The following is a 27,695-nucleotide window of genomic DNA, read 5'->3' as shown; positions in this document are numbered from 1 at the left end:
AGATGCTGGTTCTTGTTTTGTCGCCAGTCACAGCCTTCATCTCATGTCACCCCAGTTCGGCAGCAGAGATCCCAGGGTCGAGAGGGGCTCGACTGGGCCTGTCTCGTCTGGACCGTAAGAACAAGCTCGGCTGGCACGCGACTAGAGAACCATCTGCAGTTTCCATGCCCAAGATGTCGTCATTTAAACTTTCTCTATCCTGGAACAAAGAAGCCACCGCTTCCAAGTCAGTTCTGGGGACTTGGTGACAGGCCTGGAGGCTCCTTGTTTGCGGGGAGGGGAGGGTTCTGCCTGTAGCCCTGCCTTGTCTTTGCTCCCAGGCACACACAGTGTCCTCGCTGCTTCCCACTCTACTCGACAGCAGGGCTCTGAAACGAGCTCACACGCTGATACCGAGAGCCATAGGAAGCCCCAGCCTTGAGTACATCCGTGCAACTAAACCGAGGCCAGAGAAGTTTTCCAATCACGCTACTGTAGACAGAGCAAGCAGACAGGGCCATCTCCACTCCACTCTCACACGGGTGTGGGAGTTGTCCCCAGAGGTCTTCCCAGTACAACAACTCGTCTTTCACCACCAATTGTCTGTCGACCCTCAGCGGTGCCACTGGGAGCTTGTGCAGTAAGCAAAGCTGCAGTGTGCTCAGGAGTATTCTCATGAAACCCTTGTGTCTTCTGAACAATGGGCATGGGGGCTGAGGGCACGTGCAGAAGGGAGAGGCAACATCCAAGTGACCAACAGTCAGCCTGTACGTGGTGAGAGGGACGGGAGGGTCAGCCTGTGCATGGTGGGCAGGGACAGGAAAATGTTTGCATTGAAATGTCCTGAAAGAAGAGAGGACTCCGTGCAGTGTCCAGTCAGATCCATAAAAAATTAATCCAGACCTCACGCAGTTGGCTGACTCTGGGCAGACCAGGGCCAGCATGTTTCTGCTTTGGGGTCAAGGCTGCAGTTTAACCTCTGTGATATGCATGTTTTAACAGCTTGCTGCCCCGGACAGAGTGAAGTGCTTCATTTTATACCCACTCCCAACCCCCCGCCCCCCGCCCTGTTGCTCTGACTGAAACACCTAGCAAAAACCCCTCACTGGCCCATGAAGGACCCTGGCTCTGTCAGCCTCCAGATGTGTACATTCCAGAGGAGAAGCCTGGAAGACGGGCAAAGCAGGTTCACACTTGACAGAGCATCCCAGGCCACTAAACCAAATGACCTTCTAACCACAGGTCAGACACCCTCTCACCAACCCGCTTCCACGGTATCTTCACCACTCTCAGCCTCCCCTGGGACTTAAGGAAAGACACCACCAAGAAAGAAAAGTAATCATACCAACAGCCTGGCTCGAAGACAATTTTAACAACCTGAGAAATGCAAGTCATCCCTCAGTGGATGTCCTCAGCTGCCAAGTGTCATGTATGACAGAAAAAATGATCTGCCATAAATCTATATGGGAGGGAGGGAGCAAGATAAGTGACCTCTGAAAGGTTCCCCAAGACCCCGAGACCCCCCTGGCCTCTGCCTGGCCCTGGTGCGGGAACACAGCCAAGGCTTATGATGGCTTCCTCTATGACACTGCCTGGGTTCCTTTAGAATCTCAAGTACCAATTGTCTGAGCCCTGAGAGTATATTACTTCCATGCCTGCTGAGTGCAGGGGTCACCTGTCTGGGTCACTATCTGGGTTTCTTTGACTTGAATCCTTCATGGCCAGGCAGGGGCTCCCCTGCTCACAGTTCTAAATGGCAAGCCCCATGCTGCAAACCTAAATGTTAGGAACTGACCAGCTTCTGAGTGTTCATATGTCAGTGGCCTATCAATTATTCAAGCAGAGCGGGCTTGTGTGTGATGCGCAGATACTATCAGGCAAGTCATTTTGGTGATTGGTAAGCAGAGCTGGATGCTGTGACCCCCCCCCCAGGGTGGGAGGTGATCTTCAGACCCCACAATGCACTGCAGTCAGGACCCCTAAAAGCAGGAGCCCACAAGGCCACAGTTCACTTTAGGACAACCTAGACATCACCTGCCTCACTTCTGGAGAGTTTGGGTCCTCAGCCACTTCTGTCAGCAGTGGCCAAGACCCAACAGACACAGAGACCTGATAGCCAGAGGCCAGATTAAGGTCAGGAGGGTCCTTGCTGGATGGGGTGATGCTCAATACTGAAGTCTTACTGTAGGGAGCTGAAGAGGCAGGTGCCTCTACCTTAGACAGAGTATTTGAGGCATCTGGTCTACCAAAGCAAATTTCAGAGTCAAGGGAAATTTAGGCCTTTTCTCACTGGTTACAGTGTAACACTGGAAGCAAGACCACAGCACACTGTAGACAGATGTGGGAGCCCCTGTCATGGTAACTAATGGAAGACAGTGGCAACTGGAGGGAGATAAGGTGAGCTACCATGTCACCAAGGATATTCCCCACAGACTTTGCATAGACCAGGTCCATGTAGGTACTGCAAGATGGGTCTCGAACTGATCCTGGGACCTGCCAAGACAGTCTAAAGGTAAGCCCTTACCTGCCTCTCCTTGAGTCCAGAGTAAGTCATGGCTGCTCATTCTGATTTGGCATGATGTTTTGGGTTTTTGTCTTGTCTTGTTTTGGTTTTGTTTTTTAGATAATGTCAGATTATAAAGCCAGTGTTCTTGAAGACTGGGTAGCTTGTGGTAATGGAACGGCTAGTGGGAGCCTGCGGCCATTTTGGATACTTAGATCCTAGCATGATAAAAGCAGAAGCGACACCATCCTGGAGGGAAACAGTGAGTCCCCAGAAGAGACCACCGCTCAAAATGAAAGTCTGTGTCCGAGGGAGGGTCCTCCCACCAGACAGCTGGTTGTTCAGGCAGGACCTTCACAGGTACTGACCTCACTGAAAGCATAGCTAGGCCAGATGCAGCTGCCCCTTCCTATTCTGAAATGCATGCCCTTGACTCTCCTAGTATGTCCAAGTCTGGTCCGTACAGTCCCGGACAATAAATACAAGGAAGAGGTCACTGGCCCGAAGCTCTTTCTGGACCCCGGCTCTGAGGGCACATCTTCCTCCTTTCACCCTTTTCCTCTTGGGTACCACCAGGGTCTCCCATTCTGCACATTGCTGCTGTCTTTATGGACAACTTCTTGAGACACAGAGGAAAACAGGATTGCTGGATCCACTGCAGAGACAAGGCTGGACCAAAGGGAGCTTCTCGGGGCTCATGTGTGAGATGGAGGAAGAGTTAGGGGCACAACAGATACCACTGGCCACCACACAGGGGCTCGTGCAGTGGCTGCACACCGGACATGCGGGCTGGCCCGGGGCCTCACCCAGACTGCTGTGCAATGCACCCACCTCTGAGAGCTAAAAGGTTAGGCACAGAACTGATGGCACTAAAGGGTGTGTCAAAATAACCCAGAGGCTCGGGGTAGAACTTTGTGGTTAAGGCGCTTTCATGGCAACCAAGAGAATTTTCTATTTTTGCGTGTTTCATAATTATGTGCAAATTCTATTTTTACCTAATTTGTGGTCCACCAACCAAAAAAAGAAAACAAACCCCCTAAAATGCCCTCTCTTTTTAGCCGTTTACCTCACACTGGCATAGGTGTGAGCTTACTTTGTAAGAATATTCCAGAAAACTCCTTGGGTTCCTAATTTCTCACCATGAGACATGCGAAAGAACCTGGCATTTTTGGTTAGGGGTTGTTTTTCTTTGCCTATCAACACTGTTAGGGAAGGGGGTGGCTATTTGGTGGAAGCAGCGCCAGCCTGACCTGGTTTTGCCACCTTCCCTTAATACCACTTTAAATAATTTAGAGGGTGCTTCTTAAACGTTGTTTTAAATTTCACCATTCCTCAGAAATGCCTCAATTTCCTGAATATTATTTGCACTGGTACATAAATGTTGCCCTGTGCCCAAGATGCCCAGAGTCTGGCTCTCCAGGGGCTGCATGTCAACTTGGCCCCTGACACACAGTCAATGAGTACCAGAGGCTGGCAGACAGCACACTCCCCCCACCCAAACACAAGGACTCCCCACACTCCTCCTGGGTTTGTCTCCCCAAAGCGACTAAGAGTCTTACAACTACCATCAATGAAACCCCGAAAGGCACAGACTCATGTCCACGGCTTCATCTTTCTGCAGAAGGCACAGTATTTCCACCCCCTGGCTCTTGCCCAGCGCCCCGTGCCTATATGATCCAAGTAAGTGGAGGAGGCTGGCCATTATCTCTCCGCTGACTTTCCTGCCTTCCTTTAACGGGCTTACGCCCTCTCTTATTAAAACCTGTTCCATTCAGCAATAATGCACTTCCATTCAGTGACGACCGCAGCAGGAAAGGAGCAGTAAATACCTGTAGTTACCCTGCACAGCTGAGGGGCAGCTCTACCTGACTTCCACCTGGGAAGAGGTAGAAACTTAAAATGTCAAGCTGGCTGCTGCGTGCTGACGTCTCTCCCGCATTTTATCACATCAAGCCGCTAACAAAGTGGGTATTAATTGGCATCAAGCACACGGGCCACAAATATCGCCTTAATATCACCCACAAGCCCTGCTAAAGTGCTTCATTTCTGCACCTCGCCTGGCTCATTCCATGGGGCTGATTGCTGCGTTGGCAAACAGCCATTTGTCTCCGTGGCCTCCTGCCTTGGCCAGCTTTTTATTTACCTAAATGGAATAAAATAAAAGTACATGGTTCCCTGCTGAGTCCCCCTTCCAGTTTGCATCAGTCCTGAAATAACAGGGTTGGGCACCGGGGTTTATGATGTTGGGGTACTGGGGTAGAGAGCTCTCTATAACACCATGTGACCAAAGCCAGCCAGAGAAACAAGCACTTCTCTGTGCCACTTAAAACAGTAATGTCTGGGGGGGGGGGGGGGTCTAAAGCTTACAAAGTAACAGGTGTGACACGGGAGCAAGGACAACCTCATATGGCCCCTTGGGATGTCACACTGATGTCCAGGCGGAGAAGGGGCAAGCTAGATCTCTGATGTTCTCGGACCTCCTAGTTTCCAGCGTGCCTCCTGGCCAGAGGGGTGAGCATCGAATCTCCCCCCTCTGAGTGAGTATGTTTCCTTCCCCCAAAGTCCCAAGGGTGTGGCTGTACCCATCTCAGCCATCTTCCCCTTGGCACGCCATCTCATTACCTGCTTCCTCAGTCCCTACCCCTGACACCTCCAGGCAGGTGCTCAAGCGCAGGCTGACCACTGATTCCCTGTCTGTGGTGTGGGTGGAGAGTCTGCATCTGCTCCAGGGGCAGAGAGTTCGGAAAGGGAAAAATAGGGTTGCAGAATGGTTGAGGCAATGGAACCAGGTCTGCCAGTAAGTCAGTGTGGGGTGAGCCTTTAAACCATGACAGACGTCACGAAACGTACTGTATGGTACCCACAGACAGCGCCTGACTCACCGTGGTTCCACTTATCTTCTTCCCTTTAACTTTAGGTTAGTATGAAAGTGGTGCCCATTCAGAGAACCTACACTTTGAATTTTTCGTATTTTACTCAGCCAGCCCTTCTGTGACGAGAGGAGTGGCTGGCATTCTGCCTACGCTGTGCCTGTGAGAAGACACTAGGTCAGTGAGGTATAGCGAATGTATCCCGACTTCTGGCATTTTTCACTGGGGCACAACCATACGGAAGACGAGGAGCAGCCCTACTCAGAAGGAAATGGGGGCACACTACATAGTGCACATTTAATTAACTAGCTCTGAGGTGATTGTGTTTAAAGTTTGAGGAAAGTCCCTAGCTGTGGATCCAAAAACAGTTTTCGACTGAGAAATGCCAAGGCATGGGCTTTTGGCAGGCCACAGCAGACGCCATACCTGCACGACGGGGTGTCCTCCAGCTGAGGCCTTCACAGCCCCCCGGCTGCCTTCTGTCTCATAGTGAGCCCTGTGGTGGGACTTGGGCTGCACCTCGATCCGAAGCTCATACGGACCGGAGTGGGATGGCAGCTGCCAGTCAAGGGCGGGTAAAGATGGGCTGCAAAGGAACAGAGGAGCTTTCAGTGCAGGTAGACACCAAGACACAGTCGCCCACGCTGTCCCCGAGGCACCGGCAACGGGACACCTCTCACCGCTGACAGACACGACACCCTTAGCATCCTGATGGCGGAGGAAAGTCATGGTTACTATGTCACCATGTGTGGTCACAGCTTGCCAGTGCTTCATGAATAAAGGAAACCAGCCAGTCTTTAAGATGCTAACCAAACCTATTACCCAGGGCAATGAAGAGGCACAGATAGCCAGCTTGTAGCCAGGATAGCCGCCAATGGGATGCAGGCTTCTGAATACCCTTTGCTAGGAACAGTAAAGGACACCTTCCTCTAGGGGAAGCCCTGTGAGGCACCCTTGACCAAATGTGGCTCTAGGAATAACTTACCCTACAATGCTAAGTTACAGCAGACCCAAGAGAAAGAAGGAACTCCTGGGGCCCACTCCATCCTCCAGTCTGACATGTCCCTTGTTTCTGTTCCAATTCTAACAAGATGCACCTGTGTTTGTTACTATGCAGGTACAAGCTGGGCCATCCCTGCAGGAATCTGACTCGCAAACCCACAGTCGTGAAGGGCTGCACTTGCCTAGCACAGATGAATGTTGGCTGCTGGCGGAGCTCGGCCGCTGCGGCTTCAGAGCAGCGTTACAGAAGGGACAGGCTTCCTGACGCTAGAAGTGCTGCCGTGCGCCCAGCAGCTCACACTACGCCTGTCAGGGCCGTTTCCTGTGTATGTCACACACCCCGTTTCCAGCAGCTGTCAGGCGGAAGGAAGAGCCACAGAGCAGAGGGCTCAGCCCGGGAGGGAGGCCCGCATCCTGGGGAAGGTGCCCCATGGGAGCCGAGCAGCCTCCTGTTTCCAGGAGGGGATGTGTTTCCAGGGCTGTGGGGTCACAGTGCTCAAAGCCAGAGGCGGCGTGGGTACCCAGGTGTGGTGCAGGAGGCAACTGCGAAGCAGCCCACACCTGCGGTTCTCTGTTGTATTTCTTATATGTGCATTTAAGTTTCTTATCCGCACAGAGAGACTATGCTTTGCCGTGAGCAGAAACAAAACAACGAAAGCTTCCCAATGAAAAGAACTAGTTTCAACCCCCAGGAAACTCTTAAAAAGAGTGTGACAGACAGAAATTGTGGGAAGGGGCAGGATGAAGAACGTCTTACACGTTTAAGACTGTCAACTCTGGGTGGAAATGTCCACCACAAATCGGACATCTCTCAAACCCCACGGGACTGCACCTCGGGTCAGAGCTGGGGATAGGGAGGGAGGAGAAAACCATTTGCCCACTGCCGCCCTCCTGGGGTCTGAACTTCAGGGCACTGCCATGATTCTGCTGCCCCCGGGGTGGTTGATGTCTGGTGACATCAGACGCAGGGGCTATGACTGCCTGCTGAAGATAAACGCTCAGGACTGACCCAAAATTTTGTGCACACGGTGAATTCAGTTCCACACCTTTTGGAAGTCATATTCAAAGCAACCCAGGGAACAGCTGGCCAGGCAGGGCCCTGAGAGACCTGGACTTCTACAAATGAAGTCATTTGAAGTTCCCTGCACACTTTAAAACCTTGTATCCTACACCGCTGATCAAAAGCTACTGTCTAAATAAATGGGAGTGGAGATGCATGAATTTTACATAAAACATAGAACTTAGTATCCCGACCTTTAAAAAAAGAACCAATTTTTGAACATCTTACTGTGTTGGTAAAAAGCAGTTTAATCACCACACCACATTTTATTATACAAATATTTCTTTATAACTGGACTTTGATTACTACCTAGTCCATGGGATTAATATTTGCCCCGTCCTACATGCAGGGTCAGCATTTTGTGGTTCCTGAGGCATTAGCCTCACACTCCCCTGAGATATGTAGGAGCCTCCTACCTCAGCCCCAACTTGTCGTAACATTAGCCTGACATGTTTTAGTCATTTTCAAAACTGTCCCCCCAGACTGGCTTCATGTGCTGCTGTTTGCCCCTCCTCACAACCCTGAATTCAGAGCAGAAAGCAGTGGGTGGCAGGTAAAGCACACATCTGTGAGAAAGCAATGCTTCTGCTCTCCCAGAAGTAAAGCTGGGACTGCCTGGCCCCCACCACCTGCTGAAGTTCGGTCCTGTGTCTTACTGAAGATCTTCTGGGACCTCAGGACACTTCCCAGGGCTCAGTCGCCACCCCAACAGAGGCTGGCCATGACTCTGCAACTCACCCCTCGTCAATTAGCATGTGTCTGGACTGTCTCTGTCTAAAACTGCCGTCTGTGATAAACAGTCTCATGATGCCACAGAGGGAATGTCAGGCCTTGCTTCAGTCCCCATGACAAACACTCTGAGACACGGTCCCAGGGCTGGAGAGACGGCTCAGTGGTTTAGAGTAGCAGCTGCTCTTGCAGCTTCTGTGTCAGACCGCTCACAGCCAACTCTAGTCTCTGCAGACGTGAATATTCATACGCACACTCGTGAGCACACTCACACACACTTACAAGCAATAAAAGAAATCTTTCAAAAATCAAACTAAGCACCAGAGAGATGGCACAGTAGCGAAGGGCACCTGCTACCATGTCTGAAGACCCGAGTTTGGTCCCCGGGACCCACGTTGTGGAAGAAGAGAATGCCCTCCTGCAAGCTGTCTTCTGTCCTCCACGTGTGTACTGTGTCATGCCCACAAAATAAATAATGAAATAAATATGCAGTGATAACTAAAAGAAACGCATTCCAGAATAAAACAGGCAGACTGGAGGTGAGCAGCCTGTGGTGGGGCCATGTTGCTAGCTACAGCATGCTTGACTTAGAGATCTGGAGTTTGCCCTCTTTCCCACAGGCACATCAAGCACCCATTGCTCCTCTTAGCCCGTGGTTTTGAACAAATTTAGATTTTTTTTTCTCGAATTCTTGTAAGAATTTTTTGTGTAGCTCTTTCTTGCTTCTGGGGTCCTGAGGGCCCTGGGTCACACAGCTGTACGGCCACCAGCTGGTAGCGGCTGAAGGGACCACGGCTAATGTAGCCTCTATGCTGGGGGAGGAGGGGGGAGGGATAGGCTGCGTGGGAATGATGGGCAGCTTCCCCTGATAACGGGCGAGTCAGACCTTCCACAGTGCTTGGTATGTGGGCGTAGCGCAGGGAGAAGCCACCAGCTCTCCTGTTTTGAATCACTGTTCCCATGAGAAAGGGCTCCGCCTCCCACTGACAGGAAGCATGAAAATGCTGTTGGCACACAGGTCACAACACAGAGACCAACTCCTTAGGAGATCACAGACCTGAGGCCAAAGTGGGCTCCTGTCTACACGAGACCCACAATCCCTAGCTCCACCATCTCCGAGCATCTGAGGCTGAAGCATAGGGACCATGAGGTTCTCTGGGGCGCTCATCTCTCCAACTGGCCACTGGGGGTTGCCAGTATCACTTCCCCTCCACGCAGCCCTCAGCACAACCTCATCCATGCCTCATCCAGCTCAGCTATGCTACTCAGGGGCACACAGGTCTCTCTCGAATCCCAGCTCCGAAGCCTGTCATGTAAGCACCACAGCCCTTGACTGGAGCCAACATGACCCTCATCCCAGCACTCAGAAGACACCTGTGGGCCACAGGGGTCTGTTTGCAACAGTTTTCCAACACAGAGCTTTGCTTTGTGCTTGTTCTGAGTTCTGCCTTTTGCATTTCTCCCGACACAAGGTCCCGGGGAACTCAGGAGGACCCTCAGGAAGCACAGGTGTTGCTCACACCAGAGCTCAAAGCCAAGGTTGGGTAGATGACCTCTGACGACTCCCAGTGTCACGCAATTTCCTCTCCCTTTCAAACTTCTAAGCAACCTCTGAGGAGGGGGGCAGGGCATGGCTTTATAGCCACCTTGTGTGGGAGGCGATAGAAAGAGCAATTGGGTAAAGCAGTCACTGGATACCTGGGCTACCACGGACTACCACGGCTACCACATAGGCATCTGCCCCCACACGCAAAGGCCATGGGGCTACCACAGAATCCAAATCCAGAGGGCCCTAGGGGCCACACCAATCTGACAGAAGAGCCAAGTGACACCTTCAGCGAGATCCGTGTGGGGGTGTGAGTGTCCGGAACAATTTCTGCCAAGAAGAAAGAGGGGAGGAAAATAAAATGCGTAGCTGCGAGGGAGGGAATTGCTGACTGAAGAAGGGATCCACCCCAAACCCGAGCCCAACAACTGCTAAGGAAATTCCAGACTCGGGAGCTGCGAACCCTGGCCTGAGATGGGGGCTCATGCTATACGAGTTCCTAGGAGTGTCTGTGGTGTCACAGTCAGTTTTGAAGGTTGGATTCCTGTCCTGTGCACATTAAAACACGTACAGGTGGGGCTTTGAGAAGCTCAGGGGTGTTCAGAGGACACAGCGAGCATGGCAGAGGTGAAGGACAAGAGCCGGGACCTTCCAAGCTGGGGCTCCAGACCTAAAATGCCTTACACTGGAAAGCAAAAGACTGGAAACTTGTGAGGGGCAGATTTGGAGAGCTGGGGCTGAAAATGATCACCACGGCAGACTAAATTACAGGATAAGTGATTCTTTTTATGTATTTTTTAAATTACACAGTAATGGCAGCTGGGCTGTGGTGGCACACATTTGTAGTCCCAGCACATGGAAGGCAGAGGCAGGAGGATCTCCGAATTTGAGGCTAGCCTGGCCTACCAAGTGAGTTCTAGGACAGTCAGGGATAACCAAAGAAACACTGTTTTGGAAAAAACAGAAAAAAGGCAAGAAATAGAGAAAAAGATTACACAGTAATGAACCCAGTTTTGCACGTATGGGTATGTGTCTATGGGCGAGGACAGCCTCAGGTGTTGGTCATCGACTTCACCTTACTTAAGACCGGGTCTCGCTGGAGGTTCCCTGCTGCATAGGGCAGCCCATGACCTTCTAAAGAGAAGCCAGTCTCTGCCTCTCAGTTTACCCTAGGAGTGCTGAGATTCCGGCTTCACACCACTTCCGGCTTTATGTGTCGTCTGAGAGCTCAATGTAGCTCCTCAGCTCCTCGTGCTTCCAGGGAAATTCACCCCAGATACAGACACAAGAGCAAAAGAGCTTCAGAGTAATTCCTGGGCATCAGAACCCTGCGGGGGGCACAGTTGTGCTTAGTTTGGGTAAAATCCTTTCGACTGTGAAGCTTCCGTAGATAAAAGCGTTATGTGTACATGTCTTGTAGGGCTATCTGTACTTCCATCATCCTAAAATCCATGACGCTGTTCTAAGCCTAATCTAAGCCTAAAGTCTGCCCACATGAAAGAAACTTGAAGCAAGTTAAAGGGAAACAAGAACTTCGGCTTTATAACACATTGTTGCGGGCAGCAGACAAGGGCCTTCCTTTAATTAAGAAAAAAAGAAAGAGGGAACGTGTAAAGTAAAGGAATGGGGAGAGAGGGAAGGATGGAACGGGGAGGGAGGGATGGAGAGAAGGAGGGAGAGAGGCAGGGAGGAGGAGAAAGGGTTGCTGAAGTCGATCAGTGTACTTCTTGGCTGATTCTGCAAAGGTTGGGCCTCAAGGGCTCCATCTGTCCATCCATCCTAGGCCAAGCCAGGACCACCCAGCAACACTGTCCAGAGGGCACATCTGGGCCATGGCCCCCTGACCATAGGACTCTTGGCCTGGGAAAGCTTGCCTCACCCAGGTGGGGCTGGCCTTCCTAGAGACTGACCTGGCGCCTGGACAGAAGAGGACCAATGGCCACCTCAGAAAAGATGGATGGCCTCAGGATGGTCTGACAGGGAGCAGGCGTGCGGGTTATGCCTTCCTCGTTCTAACTGAACACGGGGGTCACCTCTGACAGGATTTCTAGTTGCCTAGCCCTGGTTCCTGAGCTCCTGCCTTTTCTCAAACCAGCTGGGAGGGCCTCAGGGACCTGGGGCCTCAACAGTCAGAGCCTTAGCAAAAACGTTTCCTTTTGAGTCGGTAAGGGGAAAGGTACAAGCAAGACCTTATTAACTAGGACACCTCGGAATATTCTAAGGGCTCCAGAACACCACTGTCCTGCCTGGAGACTAGTGACCAGACATTGTTGTCTACTGGACTAGTTAGTATCCTGGGCACGCCACTAAAAAGTGACTCCTCTCTACACCCAAGGAGGAGACAGATCCTCAGTGTGGTCCTCAACCCCAGGTGTAAGCAGGACTAGGGAAGGAAAGTGACCCGATCTGTTGGAACTAATGAGTCCTGGCCTTCAGCAGCACGTCCCTGTCTAGAACCTTCTAATGGAAGTTATTAAAAGCTGTGCCTAGCTTAGAGGATCAAGGGATGAGATTTTCACCTGTTGGCCATTGACTGCAGAGTATTTAAGCCTCCAAGGTGCTATTAAAGGAGGGCTTTTGGGACCGGTGATTGAAGGTCCGTGTGTTCGGTCTGTCTCTGCATGAGTATTCTCAACCTCCAGCCCCTTTCCCGGAGCTCGCGAACTGGGGTCTAGCGCATAGAGCGCAGACCGGGGCCACGGTGGGCGGCACCGATCCCCAAGTTTCCTGCCTAGAGCTGGACTCAGGATAAAGAAGTTGCCCTCTGCCTGGCTCCATCGTCTGTGGTCCAGCCTCTACCACGTGTGTGCGGTGCAAAGCTGTCCCTGCACTCTAGGACCTAGCACAGCCGAAAAGCAATAACCCAGAGCGTGGGTTCCACTCATTCTGTGCCCTACCCAGCCTACCCCTGTGCTGGCCCAGGAGTGGGGTGTGGGGCAGGGAATTCTAGGGACTCCTGCCTAGGAGGTGAGCAGAGTCCAGTGGGCAGGAGCCCCTGTAACAGAAAGCAAAGGACATGCCTGGCTCAGGAGACCCAGTCAAAGTCACAAATCTAGAACTTCTAGGAAACAGGCAGTAGGCACATGAGTATACACAAGCAAGTATGTGTTCATCCAGGTCTACATGTGTGTATTACAACTGCAGATTCACAGACTTCATACACTGGCTGCTTTCTGAGATCTCATCAATGAGGGTGTGGAGTGTCTCCAAGGAAACACTTCTTCCAGTTCTTTGGACACTCTGCCCTTCACCCCCAGACCTCCCTGACCCAAGGACATCCCAGGAGCCTCCTCTTGTGCATCCAAAGCTCAAGAATTGCCCTCTAAGGTTTGGTATCCCATCATTGACTGGATAACTCTTACCACCTGGCACCTGGGTGGGTGGAGGGCAGAACTCATGAGCCCGGCACCGTGAGACCAGAGCTCCTGGGTCTCTAGCCAGACTCTGGGTCTCTGCCCTGCCCACCTGCTTCCAACTGGAAAACAAAGAACAAAGAAATGAGGAAGGACAGATGGAGAACACTTCCCAGGAGGATTTCTGTGGGAAAGGAACCGTGTGCCCTTTCCTGCTCCCTCCGCCCTGGGGCAGGCCCAACTTCTGCATACCCGGCATTTCTCCTGCGCACCCCCCTTCCTCTTCCACGCCGTGCCTCTCTCTAGCCACCGAGCAACTCCTAGCAGCTGCCACTGATCAGCGCACACATCCCTGATGTTTTAATAATGAGAATGCTTTAGGCCACACCTGCCATGAGTTATTTATGAAAAAATGAAAATCAAAACAAACTAACACAGTATTGTGAATGCTGAATGCGGCACAAGGGAGCAGAGGCCGAAGGATAAGCAAGCCACAGGGCGCTTCAGTGCCTTCCTACAACTTGGGTTCCAACTGATACTGAAACAGTTGCTGGTCAAGTTCTGAAAGTTGGTTAAGTCTGTGCCAACCCACGGAGAACCCACTGCCGTTTATGGTCATCTAAAGCAAGCTCCCTCGTTTTAGCTACGATGCTCTGAGCTGTCACAAGACAGATATCCCTCAATCATCAGGAGACGTGAAGCAGGCTGGGCACCTTGGCCCAAGGTCAGAGAACCTCACCATACCACAGGGCTTCTGTCTCCTGCAGAATCAGCACCTATAGTCGGACACCCACATACGGTATCACAGCTCGGCGCCTAGCTTAGAGATTCTAGGCCATTAGTGTCACTGGCTGCCCATGCCTCCTTCGTTCTCAAGTCCTGGTTCCAGTGAAAACAAAGTTACCATAGGAAGTTACTGCCTGGGGCTTTAGGCACATTCGCCTGCTTGGGTGAGCTAAGTATTTCCATGGGTCTCGAAGTCGGCATTGTGCTCATCCTGGTGGCCTGAGTGGCTCTTCTGGAAGCAGCAGCCCAGATAGCAGGGGCAGAGCTGGGCGGTCAACCTGTGCAGGACTGCCCATGGCTGGGGCAAAGGTGCGTGGCCACTCCTGTGCCAAACCTCTCGGCACATCTGCTTCAGTTTGCATCTGAAGACTATGTGCATATGACCATCACGTCCCAAGGGAAACCTTCCGATGGGGCTGGAACCCTTGCATCTGCAATGCTGGCCAGGTGTGGTGGGCAGTGTCCACATGCCGTGCCTAAGCTTCCATAGTAGCTAAGTCCTCCTTTGCCTTATAGGCGCTTCCCTGACAAAGATCTTTAAGACTAGGCTGCATAGGTCCCGACACATCACCCTCCTGCCACTGGGAGAGACTTCGGAGTAGATTACAAAAAGACAAACTCCGAGGCTAGCAGTCAGTCAGATGTGTGTTCTGCAAGCTCAGAACCCGAGCTTAATCCCCAGAATCATAACAGGCAAGTTCCAGGACAGTAAGAGACCCCTCTGTCTCTCTCTAAAATAAAAAAAAGAACAAAACAAGAAAGAAAAGAAAAAGAAAAAGCTGGTGGTGGCTGGAACCTGAGGAAATGATACCTGAGAATGTCCTCCAGTCTCTCTCTCTCTCTCCACACACACACACACACACACACACACACAGCCCTATTGTCTTGCAGCTAACAGTTGTATATTAGAAGTGAGCAATTATTTCCCACCTGGGTTTCCTCCCAAGGCAGACATTGCTCAATAGGCAGCCCCGACTCTAACCAGCAATGACTCCCCGCAACTTTTCTCAGATGAAAGCCTGTGAGCAGAAATTTGACTGCTTCATCAGTAGTCACCGACAGAGGCATGTGGTCTTGGACACTCCCTCCCAGTCAGGGTTTTAGCAGTTTGGCAGATTCTTAAAATTCGAGACTGGTGAAAGCTTCCAAGCCAAAACACTCCCAGACCTGACTGGGGACAACCAAGACCAGGTACAGCCTCTTTTCCCTCCTGAGGACATGAAGCTGCAGTTTGATTACCTGAGACCAGTAGCAACTAAGGTCTAGTGGTTTGCATTTAAAAAGCCTCAGCTCAGCTGGATGGTGGTGATGCACGCCTCTAATCCCAGCACCTGGGAGGCGGAGGCGAGTGGGTCTCTGTGAGTTCAAAACCAGCTTGGCCTACAAAGCGAGTTCCAGGACAACCAGGGGAGCCTGAGCTCCAACCCTCAAAGATTGCTGTCATCTTAATTTCCCCTGGAACGTGGAAGTGTGTGAGTTCCCCTTTCCTCACAGAATGCTCAGAGGAAACCAAAGGCCAACATCCCCTATACTGATGGAGCTTCGTGTTCACAGCCTCCTTGAATGTCCTAGCTGAAACAGCAGGCTAACTTTCCAGGCAGATGTAAATGAGGCAAGGTCTGTTCTCCAAGTCTCAAACTGTGAACTGACACCAGGAACAAGAACCCAACATCTTAGGCATACAATAACTCTACAGGGGCACAGCAGGAGTGGACAGAGGATTCCATACACAGCTCCCAGGTCTTAAGTGCTCTGCCTATAACCCCAAAGGCTCTAGAAGGCAGCCCCATTCTGGAGGATCAGTGAGTTCTTGGGCTCTGGCTCTCCCCAGAAAGGCCTGGGTTCAGCCCTGCTCTGGAGCCCCTATGCCCTCCCTGTATTACATAGGGCTCATGTGAGGGCTGACCCCATAGAAGAACTTAGAGTTGGGGGGAGGGGGAATCACAGAGTTGCATTTGGGGTGCAGGCTTTGAGATCAGCTCATCTTGAACGCCTGTCCTGGCTTTATCAGTTATCATCTGGGCACATTAACAAGGGACCTCCTTGGGCTTTTGTCAGTGATGAGGTGGCTGTGTGGGGACCTGACATGGTCCAGTGCTTCTTTATCTGCAAAGCCTCCTAAGATATGGACGGGGTGACAGGGACTTCTTCCCAGTCTCAAACCAACCCTCCCTCCTCCTTCTCCAAGTCCCCAGAGACATCCAGGGTCTTTGTAGCACAAAAAAAAGATGGGTGTGGCGCCCCACCTGGTGCGACATTCTCCTGGAACTGGGGCAGGGATATCAAGGGCCAACGCCAAAACCAAGAACAAACAGCAGATAATTCCTGAGAACAAAAAGTGCACATCCATGGACCCACAACCTGTGGCAGCCTCGTCCTTTTCCACCAGAGCCTCTGCCTGGATGTCTTGTCTCTGTGTGTCACTTGCTAGAGGAGTCTGGCTCTGCTGGGCGGAGATGCTACATTGCTCTCACCAGCACAGGGGGAGACAGTGAGTTTCACTCAATACCTGACTTTGAGCAATGCACACTGACGAAGGCTAGGGGGAGATGCTGGAGAGCCAACACGCTTAGCACCTAGGAGGGTGGTCCTAAAACAAGAGCTAGGACGCTGCCCTCAGGATGCAGTAAGAACCGCTTGGAAATAACGTAGCACTAAGTTTCCCCCCAGAGGAGAGTAGTTCTCAAGGGACCTGGATATCAAGACTGGGAATCCTCTGGCAAAGTACTAGTAATCACATAGTCAGAGTACTGATAATACCTTGACGTGGTACTGAAATTTATATAGATGGGGATTAGGAATGGCTGTAAACTGCTTTATTAGTCACAGAACCATCTCCCAAGGAGCTGTTGCGAGCACCCCTAAGTCCACAGTACAGTCTAGTTCACTGGGGAGATTCTGCTCCCTGTAGCCACCAATTCATTTGCCCCTCTGTGCTCTAAAGAAGGGCAGGGCCTTCCTAGACTCTAGCTTGCAACAAATCCACAATCATCATGGCTCTAATGAGCCTCCCAGAGCCCAGAGACTGGATGTTCTTGGCCGATGCCAGAGACACGAAGAGGCCAATTTGGCCACCAGAGGCCTGAGGTGGGCTGTCACCACCAAGGACCTGAGGACCTGAATGAGCCAGAACAATCTTCACAGACATGGAGCCCTCCCTGGGCTACAAGGATCCTGGATTCACAGAGCAGCTATCCGAAGTGAAAATCCCCTGATGAGAGTGGTTGGGCAAGCGTGGAGAAAGACAAGACCTGGATTTGCTGTGAACATCTACAGGCATATTTAATCTCATTCCCATGTAGGATAAACTCTGAGCTCCTCTGATAACCTTAAATGCAAGAGGACTGGCTGGCCCTTTTGAAGCTAACACTTGTGCACAGCATCAAAGCCACTGGTATCACCAAGGCGTCCAACATCACAGCCAAAGCCTGAAAGAAACAACGGCTGACATAAACGGATTTGAACGTAGTACCCGTTTCTTATCATCTGAACCAAGCCAACTCCCTGAATCAAAGCTGTTTGCCAAGCCTGCCCCACCCCTTGGGAATACTATTCTTCAGAAAGCAATGGCTTGTGCATCGCAGCCTAACTCAGCAAACACGCCACTGAAGCCGCAGACACAGGTAAAAGCCATCCACTAGACCCAAACCAGTTCCTTTTTATCTGAATTCCTCATGTGATTTTGCCTTTTTATAGGCAAGTCCAGAGATCGTGCTGGCTGAGGACACTAGGACAGTAAGACATGTCCCCTGAGCCTGTCCTAGAAAGAAAGAAAATGCCTCTATGGAGAGCTGGCCCAAGCTCTGACACACAGCACAGGTACGCTGTGAAGTCTGGATGGGATGGATGGACAGCCATTTAAACCTTAGGTCCCTCGGGTGAATCTAAAAGTCCTTTCATGTGGCTGTGGAGTAGCATGTCAGCGAAGTGCCTGCTGTTTATGTAAACATGGGGGCCTGAGCAGTCATGTAAAAGCTGGGAGCTGTGGCACACATCTGTAACCACAGCGCTGGGGGCGGGGAAGTGAGTGAATCCTTGAAGCTCATCTGCCTACCAGCCTAGCAGGGGCCGTGTGCTTTCTCAAAAAAAAAAAAAAAAAAAAAAGAAAGAAAGAAAGAAAGAGAATAGAAAAGAAAAAGATATCCAAAGTTGAACCTCCACATGTGTGAGTATGAGCACATGCGGGCATGCTCGTACACACACACACACACACACACACACACACACGTACACACACGTTCATACACTACACACAATTCCTTAAAAGTCACAATCTGAAAATCACATCCAGGAACAAGCTAATGTGAACTGGCATCTCCAGACACAGGCACTCTGGGGCGCGCCCTTCCCACACTTCAGTAGGTGCCAGTGCCCTGGTTTCCCACTGCCACCCCTGGCCCACTCCTCCCCAGGCTCAGCAGCAACACAATGGTGGCTCTGCCTGCATAGAAGGCATCTGCCACGGCTATTGCCCTCACTGAGACTCAAGCAAGTCGTCACAACGGCTGTGCCATTTCCCACAGCAACATCCAGTTGGAGCCTGCGGCTAAAACCGCGGAACCCTGTCCACTGTTCTTATTAGCGCCACAAATGTAATTTCTTCAGTTGTACCAAGAATTCAGTGTCACTCTTGACCTATGCCGTGGAGCTAACTGGAGTACCCTGAGCAGGACAGGGAGCGCACACCACAGAAAAGAACAAACGAGATCCCCAGATGAAATTGAAAGTATGAGGGAGGCACCGTACCCAGGATGGGGTGGGGGCGGGGATTCACCCCGGGGGAACTCTTCAGGCAGACCAAATCTAGGGGACACATGGGAACACAGCCTTCCAGGGGCACCTCCAGGTCCCTGCTGCCTGTTGCTTGTCCACTAAGAGCATCTGTGGGGAGGGAGTCTGGCTTCTTCGCGGTGATGGTCAAATCACCCCACATTTCCTCTCCACCTGAGCTCCCAGCTGCCTGGAGCAGCCATTAGTGAGTTTATGGAAATCCACTAAAAGGGACCAGGAAACATATTTTAGGTGAAACAAAACAGTGGGTAAAGGAGAAGGTCAACCCCCAGGATGGGGTGGTGTTTGTTTGTGTTAGCTCACAGGAATTTCATGACCACGAGACAGAGACCATAGGCTCACGGGCCAGTAGGCTCCTGTCAGTGCTCCTAAGCAGAGGAAAACAACATCACCCGCCTTCCAGGGCCCGTGACGCGGGCAGGCTGCGACGGGCAGACAGCCAGCTGTGTGCCACCAGAAATACCCAACCAAAAAACATAACATGGGGACAAATTTCAAGTTTAGAGGCAGTTTACTATTTCCCTGAAAAAGAAAGGCATGCAGTCAGTTTTGAACTGTGTCCCCGTAGTTTTAACTTGGACTCTTGGCTCCCAGTACCCCAGAGGGTGACTGATCCAGAGAAAGTACCTTTAAAGGTGACCAAGGTGGTATCACTAGCGTGAACCCACATCCAGGTCTGGGGAGTTAAAGGAAGGCAGAGGAATGACCATGGAACACAGGGGGAGAGGATAGCGATTTGGAAGCCAAGGAAGGAGTCGCAGGAGGAGCCCGCTGACCACACACACATTCACCTTGGGCTTCCAGCCCCTGGGAGAGAGCAGACACCTGGTGGAAAAGCAACCAGTCTACGGTTCCTGTCACTCCAGCCCCAGTATGCCACCCACGTGCTTACCTGAATCTTAATTTTACAAGGCTCTTACTGCTATGGCTTCAGTTATATTTTAGGACATCCCTCTTCCCTTGATCTCAGGAGTCCCACTGAGTCTCAGTGAGTGACAATGGCCTTCACTGTCCACGAACCACAAACAAATCGTGTAATGCTGATGGCTGTGAGCTGAGAGACTGAGAGGTTGAGAGGCCAGTGTTGAAATATTCTTGGTTTTAGTTAAACACGGTGATGGTACAGTAGGCCCGACAATTGTTTGTGTATTTTAGCTTCCAGTATTTTAGATAAATCTCGACAGGTCCTGATGACATAGCTTGAACTGCCAGCCCTTTGAGCCCCTCGGACAGAGAGAGGGACAGCGGACAGACTGACAGAGGCCTGTATCCTGCAAGACAGGAAACAGCTCTGCTCCACCCTCCTGCCCTCAGCTCACATTCTGTGCCCAGCACAGGCTCATCTCACATTAGTCTTCCTCCCCGCTGCTGCCCCTTACAGAAGCGTCCAGTAGTATCACTCACAGCCGGTCACTACATCCCCTGGAGTGGCCCCAGTCCCACATGGCCATGTGGCTGCACTGTGTGACAAGAACCCCAAAACTCCAACTGAATTCTGGAGCTACTGGCCTCATAGTCACTAGAGATCAGGGCACCAAATACTAGGTGGCCGCGCCCCACGTAGGCCTGAGTCTGCCCTGCAGAGACAGAGATGGAAGGGAGGCAAAAAGGAAGCGCCAGGCCTTAGACAGCCCCTGCTCCATGACGGCCTGGATCAGAGGTGCCTCAGCGCGTGGAAGTGGTCCAGAGTCCGGTGTCACATGTGCTTTCAACAGCCTGAGTAGATGCTTTAATGCCTCGTGTGAAAACCCTGGAGCAGAAAGCAGCCTGCCAGGCGTCACAAGGGGCACACCTGTCCAGAAAGCTGTTTACTTCAAAATAAAAGCCCTGAGTTGGTTAAATGGACCTGGTAAATGGCAAACAGCCCTATACATCCTGTTTAAAAGAAAAACCAACAACTTAAGACCGGAGTTTTGTAACACGCTCCAGCTCCCTGTTGAGCAGACTGCCAGCAAGCATGTACTGGTCTCCTGGGAGGCGGTGGCAGGGTTGGTGCTGGAACCCTAGTGAGCTGGCTGCTCTGGGGGACCGTGGAGCTGAGAGCCCATCTGCGCCAGCATGGCGACAGCAATTAAGGCAGAGAAAGGAAGTTGGTAGGCAGGCAGAACACACAGGGGGGTGACTGCCTCGCTGGGCTTACTCAAAATACAACTGTGGGTGTCTGATGACCCTCAGTCTGAGCAGAACGGCAGCCACAGAATTCTAGTGCTGGCCCTGGCACCTGTGAACGTGACCTCCAAAAAAATTAGTGTCTGTGAAGCAATACTCTTGGGGGTCCCCTAATCTAGTTTGAGGTGTCCTTAGAAAAGGAACAGGCAGACAGAGATGGCCTATAGGGAGCTACCACCAGAGAAGACAAGGGGGTAGGGACAATGCTACATGTACCAGCATACCATATCTCTACAGAGAAGCCAGGGCAATACTCTCCTCTTCCCCAGCCACATCCCCTCCTGCACGCCCCCCCCCCCAAACACAGTTCAGCTCCAACTGGAGGCTGCTTACCTCATGTATGATGTAGGGGACAGAGACTTGGGCTTTGCCCACTGGTACGGGGCCTGTGGCACCGACAGATACTGCTCACAAAAGGCACCCTTGCGAAGGTGCTGGAAGGCGAACTCCTCGGGCTGGAAGTCAGAGGTGGGCGGGGTGGTGCCCAGGTCTTCCCCGGCTGGCTCTACCTTGAGGGCCACTGAGGGTACGTGCTCCAGGGCTGTCTTTCGAGACTTGATAGGGACGCCATCACCCAGGTCCAGGGTGCTGTCAGTGGTCAGGGCGTTGATGGCCGCCACGATGGCAGAGCTGGTATACTGGGTGGTGTTCCCGAGCCAGGTGTCCTCGGTCACGCTGACCCGAGGGGAGCCATGCGGGGACGGTGTGGGCGAGTGGTGGGGTGAGCAGGAGGGCTGCCGGCCGTTGAGGCTGTACTTGCGTTTGTTGCAGGGGGATGTGGGCCGGGAGCCACGGGCACCCAGCCAGCTCTCCTCCGTGACACTGGCGCGTGGAGAGGTGGATGGGGAGTGTCTTGGAGACCCCAGAAGGTGGCAGGCACCCAGGCCTCGGGGAAAGGGCTCCTCTGGGTCCGTGGTCTTGGGAGACACGCAGGGGGACTGCCACGGAGAGGTCTGGGGGGACGCGTACGGGTACGAGTAGTTGGACTCGTAGGAGGAGGCCTCGGAATTACAACTCCTGGAGGACAGGCTGCTGGCTGGGCTCAGGCAGGAGGGGTCTCTGTAGGCTTCCAGGCTGGGCAGGTGCAGGGTGGCCGTGGATGGTGACCGCTTGCAGCTGGGAAGCACGTCTTCCACCTCCACGTCGTGGAAGAACTGGCTGCCGCCATGGTGGAGGCCCAGGTAGGAAGTGATCTCAATTCGGGGACTCTCCAGAGTCGGGGCCCCGTTGGGCCGGGTGTTTCCAGAGGACAGAAAGTACCCCGAGGGCCCACTGTCCACAGCCCCTCCATAACTCGCGGGATGATTTGCTGAAGGAACAGCTGAGATGCCCGGGGTGGATGTCTGGAGGTCATGGCATGGGGCTGGCAGGGAGGTGTGCGCTGTGGGAAGGGGCAGAGTCGAGGTGATGCCAGGGGATGCATAACTGTAGTGTTCTGGAAGAAACGAGAAAGAGAAGAGATGAGGCCAGTGAGCAGCCTTAGAAACTCTCAAAGGCAAGACCTGGGGCATCCCCCCCGAGGACTCCAGGCCCCAGGAGTAGCCTCTGGAAGCATCCTGAGGTCAGGCTGCCACAAGGACTCCAAGGCCTCCTGCTTGACTCTAGACCTCACTCTATTCCAGCACAACAGCCTTCCTCGGCCAGATGTCCTCCGCCAAATGCCGCACAGCTGTCCCTTACTGTCCTTGCTATTTAAACTCCGCATTCCGTAGCCACTGTAATGATTTTATATCCTAGTCCAATAGCTGAGTTATCTTCTCCAATTTATCCCTCCCCCAGATCCTCTCTCTGGCGTGCATCACAAGCTAACATACATTTTTATCCTCCCATCCCTCTGACCAGTAGAAGCCATGCTCCAGCCTTCTGGTTCATGGCTGTCTGCAGAGCCTTGGACTGGTAATTCTAGCATTTCAGAGGCTGGGCAAGGCAGGGGGGGTGTGAGTTCCAAGCCAGGTGTTCACTGTACTTCACAGATGGCCGTGCATGAGTGGCAGATGACGGACAGAAAGATGGACAGTGGCTGGGCAGACTGTGGAGGGAGGGAGGAAGAATGGCAGGTGTATAGGTCAACGGAGTTATGAGCTTTAGACACAGGGACTCGGACATCTAAGCAGGTGTTTACTGGAAAATCGCTACCCAGCAGCCCACATGCTTGACTGCGAAAAGCACACTCAAAGGATGGATGCGAATGTGAATTCTGAAGTCTCTCTCTGCTACCGAGGCTGGCTGGTACCTAGAAATCTATCTTCCAGAGCTTCTTAAACAAAACAGATGGTTCTAAGGCACGGCTAGATCTCGGAGCCATTATGTGCTAATTATATCTTGATAAACACTTTTTAAAAAAAAAATCATTATTCTAATTAGCACTCGACAGGAAAGGCTTGCTTCTGGATTTCTCGTCAGAAAGGGCTCTCGGCATCCCAAAGTCACTCACATTTGTCTGGAGACGAGCGTTTCCAGGTCTCTGAATCATGGGAATCAGCACAAGGAAGTCCTAGCTCCACGCCGGGCTTCCGTGCCTGCCTGGGAGACAGCGTGCTCAGGGAAGGCACAGCTCGCTGTTAATCCCTGGTTCAGAAACCAGCAGGGAAAAACTACAGCAAAGCTAGGGTCTCGGAGCACCAGCCAAACCCTAGGATATTTCCGAGGAGGAACAAACCAGGCCTCAGGTAGGTTAGAAAATTTCCATCATTGCTTGCTGCAGTCTTCTCTCATTAGTGGGGAGCTCACAATCCCTCCAGCCACACAGCGGCCCCTTTATGAGGTAGGCAAGGGTCCCACTCCGGAGTCCAGCAAGAGGACACATTGTAGTCCTCAATCCCTAGGTCACCGTGGCCCTCTGGAAAGACCAGAGCTGAGACAAAGAGGAACAAGGGACAGCTGGAGGAATCAGAAGCAACCGAAACAGGAAGCTGCCTTTGTGCCAGGTGGACCCTGCAGCCAAGGCCGTGGTTGGAGGGTCCTTGCTATGCTGCCCTTCAGAACGCCACACCTCAAGAAGCTGGAGCCTACCGCTGAAAAGGACACTGTTCTAAATTACTCTAAAGTCACTCTCTAGAGAAGGCAACGCTTCTGAAGAGACAGAACTGATGGCTAGTGCTGTCTGGTCTCAGAGTAGGCCTTTGCTGAGTTCCTAAGCTCAGGCTGACTTCATAAGCACTGGACAAGACTGCAGAGCTGTCCACTGTCATTAAACCCCCCTTCATGTCCAACTGTGTATCCCAGCCTTGGATAGAGGCAGGCCACCCCCAGCACCCCAAGTACAGCCATGGGGAAGACTGATGGGGGTGGACACGGACTGTCCATGGTACATAATGAGAAAGAACACTAGTCCCAAAGAACCCAGTAGGTATGAGATGAGCAAGTGGGAAAATCAGGCCTAAGACCAAAGGCTGGCTGGTGAAACAGACAGACGACCTGGCTACTCTGTGAGGTCACCAACAGGCAAGTCTGGAGCAGGCTACCAGCGACCCTATGCGGGAGCAGCGCTGCCTATGTCCAAACGCCTGCTTCTCTTTTGTTATTGCCAGAGGCTGTCTGAAGAGTCATCTCGGCAAAAGAAGGAGAAAGGCAAAAATGGGGGGGGGGAGGCACAGGGAGGAGGGGTTCTCTATGCTTCCTATGCTTTGCTGTCGCACACAGGTGGGAGACACATGGAAAGATGGTGCTGCAGAGATCTCCCTCCGCTGGCGCAGCATTTCCCAATCTGGAACTCTCAACAGAAAAGCACAGTCAGTGTCCAGTGTCTGGCCATGGTTCAGAAGCCGTGGCCAGAATCTGCCCATCTTCAGGTAAGAATTCAGGTCTGAACTAGTCCACCAAAGCCAGGAGTGTAAGGCGGAGACCCCAAAGTGTCGCCGTGCCATTGCTAACTAGAATACTGAGGGAAGGAAGAAGGAAACTATAGTCTAACACGGTGGGCGCTTTGGTAACTGATTTCAACAAAACTTTCACTAGTGTTGGGGACTTGCAGTCACTTAAACTGGAACTAATGTCTGCCTCTCTTTCCTCAGTTCACCTCTAAACTAGGATTTCTGGGTTGGTGCTCCCTGGTGGACGGCATCCTCAGAAACATGCCCCCCTTCAGGAAGTTTCTCTGACGGTCATCACTTCGCTCCTCTGGTCATCTCCCAAGGTCTTCAGAAATTATAGACTCCGTTCCACCACAGATGGGTGACCCCTTCATGACCCCACCTGCTCATCACTCAAAGGGCCCCTGAAGATGAGGTCATCTGTGCTCTGTCCTCCAACCTTCTGAGCAGTGGTACCACCAGGGTCCAAGCAGGCATGGGGAGCAGCATGGCAAGGCAAGTTTTTGCCAGAGGCGCCACTTCTGATAAAAGGCGCACATCCTAAGAACAGTGGCGACCGCACTGATGGGGGTGCCATGGCTGCCCAAACAGCACCCAGGTGAGCTGACGTCACAGGCCCAGCCCTGAGCAGGCAGCTAATCAGCTTGGGAAGCCAAGTCTTGCCAATATTGTGCTGCCACATTTGTCTAGAGCCTTCTGCAAAGCGGAAGCCTGTCAGTCACCTAACACTCAAGAGGAATGGGCTTTCAAGACTGGAGGGATGGCTTGGTGGTTGGGAATACTTGTTGCTCTTGCAGAAGACCTGGGTTCAATTCCCATCTCTCACATGGTGGTTTACAACTACCTGGAACTCTAGTTCCCAGAAGTTCCCCTGGAACTTCTAGATGCCCAATTCTGACCTCAGCTGGCAACAAACACACATGTGGTGCACATCTATACGTGTAGGCAAAATACACATAAAATAAAATAAAATAAGTAAATGTTAAAAAAAAAGAAAAAGAACTGGTTTTCATCTTAAAGGAAGCCAGCTCTGGAAGACTAGGCAGTATGAGCCTGAGGCTAATGGGAAACACTGGCGTCCAAGCAGCTGTGTATATGCTGGGAAAGCTGAGCTCAGGGCTTGCCCAGTTCTCCATACAGAGGTGTGGCTTGAAGACAGTCTTGCGCTGCAAGACCCCGAAGGTGGCACACCTGCGATTGTGCGAGACTTGGCTCTCGTGTTCTCCGCCTCCCAAGTGAAAGGATCCTATGTACTACAGATCGGGGCTGGCCCCACAGCTGACCACCTTCTTTCAGTGGGAAGGGGAAATTGGAAGGCTTCTCTGGAGACTCTCAGCAATGGGCTCTCCTCAGTCCCGCCCTGACACCCCTGCAGTATACGAAGCCAGGGCTTCAGCTGCCTGTGGAACTGGAAGATTCCAGAAGACATGGCCGGCGGCAGGGAGAAGACAAACGGCATGGCGAATCTCTGCTTGTCTCCTTGGGGCTGCCCTAGCAACAGGTTTTCTAAGGCCCCAAGAAGGAGGAAGAAGGAGGTTTTTCTCACTCTGGGCCCAGATGCAGAGGAAGAGGAAGTTGTGGAACGTGGCACATAGGCCCCAGGACATTACAAGAGGGGCCTTTACTTAAACCAGAATGTTTAATAAAATAGTATTCAACAGGGCAAAATAAAATCCATAAAACATTAATTTTTTAAAAAACAGAACAGGTTAGGGAGACAGCTCACCAAGTAAATACTTGCTTGGCATTGGAGGAACCTTGGCCACAATACCTAGCACCACATTAACCAGGCTCACCTGTGAGCCCAGCGCTCGGGACGGGGAGGCAGAGGATCATGAATTAGAGGCTATCCTGGCTACACAGTGAATTAGAGACTAGCATGGGGTTATGTGTGCCCCTTTCTCAAAAACATATTAAAAACAAAACTAACTAACCTACACATGAATTTTCTTGGTCAAACTCCAGGATGGAAGCTTAAATGCCTGTTTGTGAGAGGTGTGTCTGCCTCTCAGAGTCCTCTGGAGCGAGCATGCCCACTGACTCCAGGGCGGGCGACTGACTTCAGCTGAGCTTCCTCCTGAGCCTGTGGGGGCAGGGCTAGCCCTTCACTTGCACTAACTTCCAGCTATACATACAAAGGGGTTGCTTTGTAGAGTCTATAGGGAATGCCAAGCTTCCCAGTAGTTCCCTCACCAACCCTGAGATGTTGGTGCGATTATGTAACATCAGACACTGCTGTGCCTGGCAGCCTGGCTTTTGCCGACCGGGTCACTAAGTGGAGGTGCAGGGACCACAGAAGAGCAGCACAGTCGAAAGCAAAGAGTTCTCGCAGCTCACCCTCTACTCTGCCACGCAACAACACGTATTGAAGGCACAGCCGTCCTCTGCAGGGGCCACAGGTCATCGGGCCCTGCCTCATTTCTCTCAGTCACCCTGCTGCGCACAGAAATCCATGTGGACACGATGGGGTGCAGGCAACACTGGGCAAACCCAGAGTTGTTCGGTTGGCCAGCTCCTACCGGCCTCAGCAAACCAACAAGCCAGTACTGACCAAAATACTCTGGATCCTGAGGGAGAATTTACTTCAACTGTATCAAGGCACTGCTTCTGAAGAGTACACACCATGAAAGCACCTGGCATAACTCTTAAGACACTGCAGCTGCAGGAGAATGTCTGCTGCCCACCAGGTAACCTATGGCCCCTGCTGGGAAATCATTCTGTAGGAGCTCTCGTTCGGGGCACTTGGTATCTTGCCTGAAGTGAGTTATGACAACGCTGTGTGTCCGCCACACCAATGTATGTGACGCTCTCCCATAAGCATGGCTATCAGAACCACCACCAGAACTCACTGTTCACACACACACAGCACGGCACATTACAGCCAACGTTCACCTTTCGTTTTAAGGAACACCCCTTTAGCCTTTCCTCGCACTACACTGCAGGACTTGACGCAGAAATAGAAATAGAACCGGCGAGAGCCTGCCAGCCAGGTCCTGTCCTCCAGATGCCTGCCCACCCCGGTCTTTCTACACGCCGTAGCGCCTGTCTGCAGGGGTGCGGGTGAGGCTGAAAGTTTCCACACTTAGGGCTGAAAC

General features: G+C 52.1%; 1 protein-coding gene and 1 long non-coding RNA gene across 7 annotated transcripts in view; one reads left to right on the top strand and one right to left on the bottom strand.

Annotated features, from left to right (window-relative positions):
• Nfatc1 (nuclear factor of activated T cells 1) overlaps positions 1–27,695 on the bottom strand; it is a 111,564-nt gene that overhangs the window by 75,179 nt on the left and 8,690 nt on the right. For all 6 annotated transcript variants that reach the window (XM_048419660.3, XM_085676369.2, XM_048419661.3 and 3 more), the window contains exons 2-3: positions 21,122–22,223; positions 5,779–5,938 (exon numbers count right to left, since the gene is read on the bottom strand). In XM_048419660.3, the coding sequence (XP_048275617.1) occupies positions 5,779–5,938; positions 21,122–22,223 (1,262 nt within the window). The remainder of the gene's footprint in view (positions 1–5,778; positions 5,939–21,121; positions 22,224–27,695) is intronic.
• LOC125390601 (uncharacterized) lies at positions 32–3,481 on the top strand. Its single transcript, XR_014996890.2, has 3 exons — positions 32–226; positions 321–2,744; positions 3,059–3,481. It is a non-coding gene; the product is annotated as an uncharacterized LOC125390601 (long non-coding RNA).

This window comes from Myodes glareolus, chromosome 13 (genome assembly GCF_982192425.1).
Source record: "Myodes glareolus chromosome 13, mMyoGla1.1, whole genome shotgun sequence".
NCBI lineage: Eukaryota > Metazoa > Chordata > Mammalia > Rodentia > Cricetidae > Myodes > Myodes glareolus.
This window is presented reverse-complemented; position numbering and strand designations above follow the sequence as displayed.